Source organism: Nylanderia fulva, unplaced genomic scaffold (assembly GCF_048542155.1).
Source record: "Nylanderia fulva isolate GAGA-0341 unplaced genomic scaffold, ASM4854215v1 Scaffold6, whole genome shotgun sequence".
Classification (NCBI taxonomy): domain Eukaryota; kingdom Metazoa; phylum Arthropoda; class Insecta; order Hymenoptera; family Formicidae; genus Nylanderia; species Nylanderia fulva.
The window spans coordinates 4,029,054-4,041,296 of NW_028190698.1; the positions used below are offsets into that span (position 1 = coordinate 4,029,054).

The following is a 12,243-nucleotide window of genomic DNA, read 5'->3' on the forward strand; positions in this document are numbered from 1 at the left end:
GAAGAGAGGAATCAATAATAAAAAGATGCGACATAAATTTAAGAGACAACTCAAATTAGAAATACTGCGAATTATGCATGAATAACTTTCTTCTGCTTTTACATATTAGCATTAAAATTGTAATTATCGTGTGTACACACACACATGCACACACACGCACGCGCACACACACACACAAACACACACACACACACACACATATACGCCTGTATGAGAGTTATTGAAAAATCTATATGACGTAATGAAATATGTATTCAAGTAAGGTATAAAATATAAAACAGTTAAAATTAGCGAAGAGTTGCAGAGAGCTTCTAGAATTGCGCAGCAATAATTTGTGTGAAAATGACTCATTTTTCTTAGGTTTTTTTCGCCGATATATATATTACAATTCCAGTTAAAACATTCGAGCTTAGAGAAAGTATACAGAGATATAGAGGTATATAGAATTTAGACATTCCTAAACTCGTTTTATATATCGCAAATGTCTTGTTGTTATGGTTCTTATATATTCTTCCTTCGATCGATTGTAAAACGAGATCATAAATTTCGTATTAGCTTCTTGCGTTAAATGCCTTCACACGTTCTTATTCCTTGTGTAATGCGCCAAAGGAATATCGCTGCAGCTGTCACTATACTGACAGATCCCACGAAAATATAAGTGCGCATTAACAATTTTATTACGAAAGAGCATCCATCTATTCTGCAAACTACTACACGCGAATTGCGTCAGAAGGCGACTATTTACTATTTCTATCTTTATATTCAACACCTTCCAACGATGTAAATTTTTATAAGTTATTTCACTGATAATTATTTATTTTCCGTATGTAAATTATTTCATATTAATTTGATCTAATTTTTACAGAAACGACGAGATACGAAATACGAAGAAAACGGAGCAGAGGAATTATTTGAAGAAGAGAAGCAAATATAACAATAAGTAATAACTTACTTCCTCCTTCTGGAGAAGTTCATCCGCTATCATCATTTTGCGATTTCGGCTTGTGTAATATTCTTTATATCCAATAATATTCCGTAAGTCGACGAAATTAAGTATAAACGATATTCAATAACGCATTATCCGCGTTTTAATATTATATACTCTGGCCTAATCATTAGGGATAGACACTTTATGCTTTGAGCATAATAGCATAATGTGTCGAAAATGGTTTTTAGGCATTAATTTTATTAGTTATGCATAGTACACACTTAATATTGTATTAAATTAAACACTTAATAATATATTAAGCAATTTTTGACACATTATCCCAGATAGCCACAGTAATTATTATGACATCAAAATGCATCGTTTTGATGGCAAATGATGCATTTTGACATCAAAATGATGTCATAATAATTACTGTGGCTATTATGCTCAAAGCATAAAGTACCTATCCCAGATAGCACAAGCTATTCGAAAAGAATTCATTTGTATATCACCAGTATGACACCAATTTTGAGTCCCTTTTTAAATACTTATAGAATTCATTTTATAAAAATCATTCAAATACATATAGAATTCATTTGATAAAAATCATTCAAATACATATATATAGAATTCATTTTATAAAATAGAATTCATTTTTATAAAAATGAATTCTATATGTATTTGAAAAGGGACTCAAAATTGGTGACATACAAATGAATTCTTTTCAAATAGCTTGTGCTATCTGGGATCCCTACTAATCATCCGCTCATCGAACCTCGTGTTCGAGAACAGTCGCGCCGGCAGAAACTTGACATTGAACCCTCCTCGCATTACACCCCCTCTTACACATACGTACATACATACGTATGGTTTCCACTCACACGTGCATTATTCCGGCTATATGCAAAGTACGTACATGCACGAGGGTACGAAGGAACGGGGCGCAAGCGTCGTATCCATGACGACAAGTGGTTCTTACCACTCGAGCACGACCTCTATTCGTTCCCGACAAATCATTATAGCATTATCGTGCGCGTTGTATGAGGAAGCGCGACGTAAAAACTCGGTTGCACGAAAGCATCGTGACTCATAGTCGTTTGTGTTGTCGCGCGCGACGCGCCTCTGGGGTCCTTTACTCCGGCTGGAGAACGGAAGCTGGAACTTGCGCTCCGAGCCTTAGGGGGTCGCAAAGTCGCTCCGCGACTCGAAGAGGGAAAAAGTGTGAATTTATATATATTCCTCGATCGTCGGCGCTTGTGTGAGATCGATCGTTGAACTCGGGAAGTTTTCGGATATTTTCTATTCATCTCCCTCTGATCCTCCTGTAATATTGCACCTGCATAAAGGTAATTCGGAAGTGATTTTGCGTTTTCCCGCGTTTCTGCTCTTGCGGTCACTGTATGTTCGATATCTATTCGCGGTATTGTGCCCTTGGAACGAATGCAATGAAAGATGTCACTGCACTTTCGGACTAATTTAATTTTTTATATAGAATCTGTATTTTAATAAAAGTGTAATATAGGAAGCGAAATGGGGGGGAGAGATAGGAACGTTTCGACGCAAAACTCATCAACCTTGTAATCAAGAACAATATAGTCTCTGCATGTTATGAAAAAGTCGGATAGTAGTTGGTTGGGGGTTTCGGTATCATTTAGAAGTCCAAAGTATAATTGTATAGCTTTACATAGTAATTTACCATTTCAGACTAATATACAAAAGATTACTTTAGGGAGAAAAGTTAAAGAATATATATACACACATATATCCAATGTAAAAAAAGTTATGCCAGCCAAATATATTGATTAAATCGTGTTAAATAATTTGCACGTTTGTTATTTATGTAGTGGTTCGACATACTTTTAGCTTTGTCAACATGTTATAATAATAAGAGTAACGTAAACATTTTTTAAAGAAAGATCTATTAATTAGAAAGAATATATATAAATTATTTTTTTTCTATAAATTTTATGGATAAAATTTATTCTAATAATGTATTTAAGAAAAGCGAGATATGATTTTTCATTTTTTTCTCTTCTTTTTAAAAAGAATTTCATTTCATGACCTGATTTTGTTCTAAAGTTTTTAATTATTGGTAATCTATTAAATTATGATTTTTATAAAAATTGTTCCGTAATTTAAACATATCCATTCATCAAGATTTTATTTGTTCTTTTCGTTTGATATTTAACAACTGTTATCAAAATGTCAATCCAATATACTCCAATTTCAACTCTCCCTAAAATAATTTAATGATATTATGCATAAAATATTAATAATCGCAAAATTATATATTTGAAAATAAATTTTTAAAAGTTAAAGATTTGCACGAAATTAAAAAATCATATGTACATTATAAAAAATTGACGATCATATCATTTTCAGGGTGGTAGCTATTCCCTCGTTCCTTCATGCTCATCCAAGCGTCGTGCATAATACATTTGCAATGAAGCTGATTACAATGATTCGTGGATTCGTCGTATAAACCTTGGAAGGTTCGAGCAACGTCGATGTGGACAGTGATTTTACTTGGTTTTATTCTCAAGTGCCTATTAAGGAAGTTACGTCGCATAGATTCGACGAGAATCAACACGTGGCAGGTGCACACGCCTCCGTCATTGGGACGTCGCTTTATAGCGAAGAAAATTAAGTTCCACGGATAGAACCGGAATCGAACGGGTGGATATAATTAAATAAGTATACATTTGTTGAAACATTTCAATTACGAAGAGATCGATTGAAAAAACCGTCGAGGGACAGTACACGCGCGACGTTTCTCACTAATGTAAAAGTTTAGTGAGGCCACAAGAAAGCTGCGTTTTTGCTGATTCTTCAGAACTTCACGCATGTCGAAGCGGGGATGAATTTATCTGCCAGAAGCATGTGAATGTAAATGGCCGTGGAAGGATTGTGTCAGTCCTCGAACTACTTACTATGGGCATCTGCCTTGACACTGGTTAGTACATCCATGAATAACTAATTATTACTGTATGCAAGTTAGCGAGCTTCTTTTCACGAATATAGTTAAAGCTCTGCGAATATAGTTAAATAGTTCACAATGTTTCGATCTTTTAATGTCATGTACAAAGTAGTATAACAAAAGTTTAAGTTTGACCTGCCAATTATGCGAATCAATTTAATAAGTCTTTTTTTCTTTATATTAAGTAACTTTTTGGAAGAAGAGACTTTCATTGATTTATATTATGGAGTACACGTTAAAGTATCAAAGAAATATTACATTGAAATATATTAAATATTTTGTCACACTGTAATAAATAAATTGTAATTATTGTAAATTATAAATTAGTAAACTGAGTAATTAAATTATAATATTTTTGATATTTTAATTTTATTAGTTTGACAGATAACATAATGAGAGGATTATGTAAGGAAAAAATATTTAAAAATAAATCTTCCGTTTAAGATGATGAAGATGATTTTAAAATTTTGAAAATGATTCTATCTGAAACAAAATTGTATCATTGAGAATCTCTCTTCTTCCATAATCAAATAATTTTCTTTATTCGATTTCCTCATATTTACGAAAAAAACTTGAAACGCAAGACGCGCAACAATATATAACATTGACGATTATCACGAATATATTATTAGGATCGATAATGCAGAAGTGACATTGTCGTACGTCAGAAAATCTCCCATCGCAGTAAACTTATCAGAAAAAACACGCGATTCAGTCTACAGTATATATCTGCTGCTTAATTTATAATTAATATTAATAATGAATAAATGAGAAAATAAGACAATAGTATATTTCCTTATAATGTAATTTATATGTAATATGTGCTAAAAGATCAGAGTAAAATACAAAATTAACAATTTTAAATTTTTACACATTATTTGAAAAGTACAATAGCTATGTTAAACGCATTAAATTTTTATTGCCATTAGTGTAATATGCAATTAACTTAAAAGTTAGTTTATAATTTTTGATGCAAAAAATGTCTCTAATTTAAAAAAAATTGTTACATTATATATTATAAAAAGTTAAAATTTTAATTAATATAAAAAGCATTAAAGAGAATATATTTTTTAAAAATAATAATATATTGTCTAATATAATATATAGTTAATACAAGTATAAGAATAGTGTGTATTTATCACAGTATAATGTTTTTATTGTATTCTTTGATCTGTCTAATTTCTAATAGTAAAATTACATTTTATTGATAATAAGCAATAATTAGTTTCCTAAATTAATTTTTTATTTCACAAAAGATATATTTGTATTCAGCAATCAATGAATAAATGATTTTTTGTCGGAAGAAAGATTTAATGCTAGCGTAAATAAAAAATTTAACATATGTATTTCTATTAAAAAATTTTTTTTATTTTTTTTATCATATGAAATATAAAATAAAATTATATCGTATACTAATCGAATTATATCGTATACTTTCGAACTAATCAATATAAATTTTAATATACACATTCATTTTATCTTTTACTGCATATTTTTTATTTTTTATTCTATTTTTTATTTTTAAATACAATTGACAAAAATTATATATATATATATATATATATATATATATATATATATATATATATATAAGAACGCAATTTCTTTTCGCAAATAAGAATATCTCGTATTCGTCTTGTCCTATTGTTTAGAAAGACATTAGAATAATAGACGCATATCTATATCCCAAGGGAAACATGAAAAGTCATATTCAGAAGGGACCTTACAAGAAATATACATATATATATATATATACACACATTTTAATATACACATTCATTTTATCTTTTACTGCATATTTTTTATTTTTTATTCTATTTTTTATTTTTAAATACAATTGACAAAAATCCGTCTATTCAAGAATACAACTTTATATACGTCTATTTATGCGTTCTAATGTCTTTCTAAACAATAGGACAAGACGAATACGAGATATTCTTATTTGCGAAAAGAAATTGCGAAACATGAAAAGTCATATTCAAAAGGGACCTTATAAGAAATATGCATATATATATGCATATTTCTTATAAGGTCCCTTCTGAATATGACTTTTCATGTTTTCCTTGGAATATAGATAAAATAAAATCTAAGCTATATAATAATTTAAGATTGTAAATATTTGACCTATAAGTCAAAGTGATTAACTTGATTTCACGTGCGTATCATGAATAATACGTTCAAGTGCAGCGATACATATTTTATATGCGCCTTCCACTTTTGTCTTCGGCTTTGTCACGCAACGCAATCAACAGGATGCGAATCGAATGTATAGACTGTCTATGTTATTGATATAGCATAGTCACTTTATGAACAATGATAAGCGGAAAGCAAATGCATAATAAGTATTGCGAAGTAATATCTGCTATTATGTGATGTATCGTCATAAAATATAATACTTTTTTGCCTCGTATTTGTGTGCGTAATGCTAATTAGACTTTTTTAATTTCTTCGATGGATCTTGTAAAACTCATCATTTTTTATTATTTATGCATTTGTCATAATTATTGGAGATAGACTTAATATTAATAATTGAAACTGCAATTGAAGTCTCTCCCATTCTCTAATTCAATAAAAATATCTATACAAATTTTTTATTGGCTAAAATGAGAAAGATATAATATAAATTAATTTTTTTCAGAGCAATTTTTTTGGAAAGAAGTTTTGTCGAATTTTTGTTCTAAAATATATAAATAAAAAATGGCGTGGACATTTCCATGTTAAAAATATATCGTGTGTGTATCTGTGTAGATATGGTATTTTCTTATCAAATAACAAATTAATGTATTTTTCAGATCAGCAACATGGATCGCAGGTGTTCGAGGAAAGCGATGCTCGAGCTACAGGAAGATGGCGAGGAGAGGCTGGTCTTTTGGCGACTCCACCGGATGGACATTTCCCGAAGCAAAACGTTGGTCCAGTTAAATTCGAAATACCAAAAGTTCCCGTCATATTCGTACTTGGTTAGTATTATTTACTTTTGCTTCATAAGCGGGGAATCGGTGATCTATTTAATAAATTAAATAAATTAAATTATTTAAATTGTTAAATCTGTGTTTTTATACTTGGCTTAGACAGATCTATTTGATCTATCTCTGATATTGTTGAAAGTTTAGAGTTAAGTACTATTTACAAAATGATTTTTTTCTTGATATTCTATGTTCTATGATTATCTCGCATAGGCGGTCCCGGTAGTGGTAAGGTGACATATTGCGACAATTTGATACAAGAGAAAAAGGGAATAACGCATATCAACATGATGGATCTTCTTCAACAATATGCACTAGGGAATGGTACGTAAATTTCCTTCATATCGCCGTATTTTATAATCTATTGTAAATATTGAAATTATTATACATATATATAATATGTACACGTGTGCGTATACAATATAAATTATATCGCATGATTTCCAAGAAGATATAAATTATTTGTTTCAATCTTTTTACTCAAATAACGCTATCTGTAAATACTTTCTACGAGAGAGAAATTATAGTTTATATATTTCTTTTTCGTGCATATATATGCATTTTTCATACCTATTTTTTGCAATGTTGTATATATTTCAATTATTTATTAATTGTAGATATGCAAGATTTCGGACAACTCAGTAGCAAAACCGTCACGGAAGTTCTCATGCTCGAGATGAAAATGTCTCCGGGAGCCAAAGTCTTTCTTGTAAGCGGATATCCGCGAAATATGCGCGACGTGGTGGAATATGCGGAAAAAGTGAGTGTCATTTAATGAAAACTGAAGTGTTATATTAATACAAGAATTTTTAAATCAAACACAATATTAAAAAAATAACGACGCGTTAATTTGTGAATATCAATATATATATATATATATAATATTGATTATTATTGTAGATAAAAATCGTTAACGGCGTCATTCTCGTGTCGTGGAGACAAGAAGTGTTGGAGAGACAAATTGATTTCGGTGCTCAACTCGGTCACGTTATCATAGGATTGGCTAGAATGGAGTTACATAATTTTTATAGAAACGTCATGCCGGTCGCGGAATATTTTGATCAAAGCGGAATGTTACTTGAGGTAAAAAAAATTCACCCCATTGATACCTACACAATTCAAATCCTTTTGATGCGCTAATAATAATAATAATTTTTGTTGAAGATTTGTGTATCTTAATTACATTTGCATAAAATAAAAAAATTTGTAAAAAATATAATAGGTGAACGGAGAGCGTAATCCTAGTGAAGTCTACGTCAGTTTTCGGGATGCCGTTCTTAAAATTCTCGGCATGACAAGCGGCGATAATCGTGATCAAGATATACCTCAATCTCTAGAAGCCGAGGTAGGTGTACGTTTAAAATTTTATTAATATTCTTTGACGAGATTCTGTCGACTAACGGTTGACATTTCACTGTCTCGTTCTTAGGTCGAAGTGGAAAGGAGAAAAGAATCGATTACAAGTCCACCGCTACCGAAGCAACAAGTTCTATCAGCTATGACGACGCCGCCGCCGCCATTGAAAACCGCTGATAAACCGAGAAAAGGATTGCCTGCGTTTATCTGGGTTATAGGTAAAAAGTTTGACAAGATATAGAAATGATAAAATCCGTGAAATCATTCTTTTTTTCTCTAATATTATTTTTTTTTATGACACATGTAATATCGTAGGTGGACCGGGAAGTAATAAGGCAACTCTTTGCAACCAAGCCGTTCAGAATATGCCAGGCTGGGTGCACATAAGTATCGGAGAATTGTTAAGAGCGATGGCACCGTCGAATATGATTGTGAACGACGCCATCGTCTCAGGTGAAATGGTACCGCATGACATTGTGATGCAGCTTTTGGAGCAACAGATCCTCCTTAATCGAGACACAGACGGTATAGTCATGGACGGGTATCCGAGGGACTTGAATCAAGTGCAAGAATTCGAAAGCAAGGTAAAATCATTCGCGTCACTTCGCACCTTGAAACGGCAAATTGTATAATGTTATTTTTATCCGATAATTCTCTCGATTTTATTTTTCAATCTTGTCCGAATGTCTGCGAGTTATACATTGATAAATCAATACGATTAATTATTAATAGTTTGGACAAGAACCTCCTCTAGTACTACTCGATTGCTCCAAGCTACAACTTGGGAGAGGAAGACTGGACGACAGTGTTTCGGCGTTTAGGAAAAGATTGGAACTCTTTCGCGAGGTGTCCCTTCCTATGCTGAAAACATTGGACAGCGACAATCGTTTGACAATTGTATGTATTGTATTAATGAGTGGATTTGGGACAAGATACAACGCAGCATTTTGAAATAATCCTTACGTTGTAAAGATACTTTGTAACTGGCGCGATGATTAATATAAAACGACGAAATCAAACTTCTGTAAAAAGATATATCTCATTAAAGAGAATTTTATTTATCTTTGTTATGACTGAAGAAAATCACGTGACTATTTTAGGGATTAATTAATAAGATTAAATTCAGTTTTTTTTTTTAAATATAAAATATGACTGTTGTCTCAGGTGGATGGAGATACGGATGTGCCTAGCGTGCAGCAAGATTTTGCTGCTGCGTTGTATCAGCTGATGCGTTGGACGCGTCGTAAAGAAGAGGAAACTAATCTTCGAGATGCGGATTTTTCAACAATCGGAAGACACCCAAACGGAATACACGCCGTGACCGATCAAAGTGAACGTGCCACTAACAATGTTATCAAGCAGATGGTCAACGGCGTGTCTAATCATATTGGAAACGGAGTCGATACGACGAAAAAGATCAATGGAATGACTGCTCAAGGTATAATTATTTATTATAATTATTTTGTTGAGCAATTATTTTATCTCGATAATAAATAATAATTAGTATATGTATTATATGTGCATGTAAACTATATCTAATTATTATTCTCTAATGCTAATATATTTCTTTGCCCTGCTTATAGGGGTAGGTGTCATCAGTAATGGCATATTGAACAATATGAAGCATATTCAACAAAACGGTCATATTTATCAAAACGGCACTGTAAACGGAACGGTGCACATGTTGCAGAATGGCGCAGTGCATCTAGCCAACGGCATTGGCAATAATAAAGTTGCGCCAGCGGTGCACAATTATTTGCCAAAGGATCCCATCAAGAAAATGTACAACGAAGTCGAAGGTTATCAACAAAGCCTTCACATGTAAACGTGATACGCCAGTCTACGAGATTTTTTTAAATATATCATTATAGACCTTTTTCACTCGTTAAATGTTGTACGCAAGAACCTCGGATTTGTGGGACTTTTTCGATTCTATCGACAACTTTGATTTACGCGTATTTAATTACGCGCGATACAAGTGTATTGATAATATGGTGCCTTAGAAATATATATACATATTAAATATTTTGATTATAATAGACACATACGTCTGTTAACTATAAAAAGCCAAATAATCAGGAATGCGTATTATGATAACAGGATGACATTTCTCAAGGATCGATTTCAACATAATGAAAATGCGAAAAACTTGTCTGCTTCTAAGCAAAAGAATATACAGAGCAGTGCGAGTCGGCAAGCCTAAATGTATTTGTTGGGAACTATTAACTATTAAAAGATAGAATTTATATCAAACACTAATATACATATATGTATAATAAATTGCTATTTCACTTTTAGTCAATATTTTATTGAAGAGAATCTCTTAATAAAGGTCCAAATCAAGCTGCTATTTAAGGTATTATTTAAAATTTAAGATATAATATAAAACTGAGATAAAAAATATCGTAAGTTTCAAGCGCGCAAAATATTATTATATTGCAAAAACATAAGTATTGCTGGCTTGCACTGGTCTGTATGTATGAATGTATGTATGCATCATGTTTGTATATGTGCATGTACGTACTGTGACCTATAGGTACGTACATATCATGACCTCGATTAAAAGTCTAGGTACACTATGTAAGGCAAATATTCATAATGTTGTTATAATTTATAAACTAATTATAGGAGCTACAATATGATGTTAAGAAACATTTGTAGACTTAATCAAATCGTATTATAAAAGAGATTATATTTAATATGCCGCGCCGCCAAATTTTTCAATTCTTAAAATACCTCAATGATATCTCGATAACTGTTCGCTAAATAAAATAATGAAGGACTTTTCCATTTGATTTAGTCACAGAAGTATGCTATATATTACAATAGCATCCTAACTTGTCAGATAATCTTAATCTTTCGACATAATTTCGCTAAACATTTATTAATAACTCAACTTAATAAGTCTTATTATAAATCTTGAATTTTTAATCATCCTAAACACACACACACACACAGTAGATATATTATACATACATATGTACACATATACACACACATAGTAGATATATTAATTGCCAAATACCAATTGAATTAGATAAAATATTGTGTCTTTATGACAAAATAACGGCTGCTTAAATATGGCCTGTACATCAGAATATCTTATATGATATAAGAAACATACACGAATGCAAATTATTGTATTCGTTATATTAAATTTAAATAATAGCATATTCTTTACCTCGCAGTGTCATATATTACATGTAGTTTAATCTATATGATTTAATTTATATAAAATATATACTTATATGGCATATAATATGTGTCAAGTATAAAAAAGTTAATTTTCAAGAGCCTATTATTCAAAAATTAAATGCAAAAATTTTAATATATAACTCGTGGATATTCTATTGACAAATGAAATATCTTTTAAGTATTTTTCTAATCAGAATATGTATTTTAATTAAGCTAAAAGTTCATAAATTTTGTATAAAAATAAAGCAAGTTAAACACTTATTTTATCAATTTAAAATGTTTGACTTGATTTTTTTTATATTTGACAACAAAGTTATATATAAATATATTTGTTGGAAAAATACTATGGTATATTATACATAACGTTATTAATTATGGCAGTAATGATAATGACAGAAAAATCTATATAATGAATGTAACATCATTTAAGGGATTACATGCAAAAGAAGAGAAGAAGTACCTGATGAAAGTATCGAGATAATCTTGACTAAACTCAATTTGTTTTATAACTCAATCCGCGGGCGGATTTGTACGATATGTTAGTCATTAATTAATAGATTTGAACCAATTTTACATATAATGATATTTTTATCATTACTAATGGATTGTTGCATTTCGCACACGTATATCATATAAATATAGCATTTAAATACAAAACTTAGTTATATTGAAAAGAATAAGTCAAAGTAAAATTATAAAAAAACTTGCATTAAAGTTTTAATTTATTAAATAAGTAATATATAATTTTTTCTTATTTTATCACGTAAAAATAAGGTATTTATATATAAATAAATTCAGATCATTTAATCCAGTTATATATG

General features: G+C 30.7%; 1 protein-coding gene across 2 annotated transcripts; it reads left to right on the forward strand.

Annotated features, from left to right (window-relative positions):
- The first annotated feature begins 1,479 nt into the window (after positions 1–1,479).
- On the forward strand, positions 1,480–10,926 carry LOC114940159 (adenylate kinase isoenzyme 5). 2 transcript variants are annotated; one of them, XM_085487828.1, is made up of 12 exons: positions 1,480–2,274; positions 3,311–3,881; positions 6,698–6,865; positions 7,085–7,195; positions 7,489–7,631; positions 7,772–7,954; positions 8,094–8,222; positions 8,301–8,445; positions 8,543–8,811; positions 8,960–9,124; positions 9,392–9,665; positions 9,811–10,926. In XM_085487828.1, exons 2-12 carry the CDS (start codon positions 3,860–3,862, stop codon positions 10,050–10,052), a joined length of 1,851 nt encoding a protein of 616 aa, XP_085343954.1. In that variant the 5' UTR covers positions 1,480–2,274; positions 3,311–3,859; the 3' UTR covers positions 10,053–10,926. The 2 variants fall into 2 exon arrangements, with proteins under 2 accessions (XP_085343954.1, XP_085343955.1); XM_085487829.1 differs by having other exon boundaries at positions 1,481–2,274; positions 8,094–8,216.
- The last annotated feature ends 1,317 nt before the right edge of the window (positions 10,927–12,243 follow it).

Bases quoted from the DNA above. Each gene is read 5' to 3' on its own strand.
- LOC114940159 (XM_085487828.1), top strand. From the start codon at position 3,860: ATGGGCATCTGCCTTGACACTG. The intron at 7,196-7,488 runs GTACGTAAATTT...TATTAATTGTAG, and splicing joins ACAATATGCACTAGGGAATG to ATATGCAAGATTTCGGACAA. The intron at 9,125-9,391 runs GTATGTATTGTA...CTGTTGTCTCAG, and splicing joins GCGACAATCGTTTGACAATT to GTGGATGGAGATACGGATGT.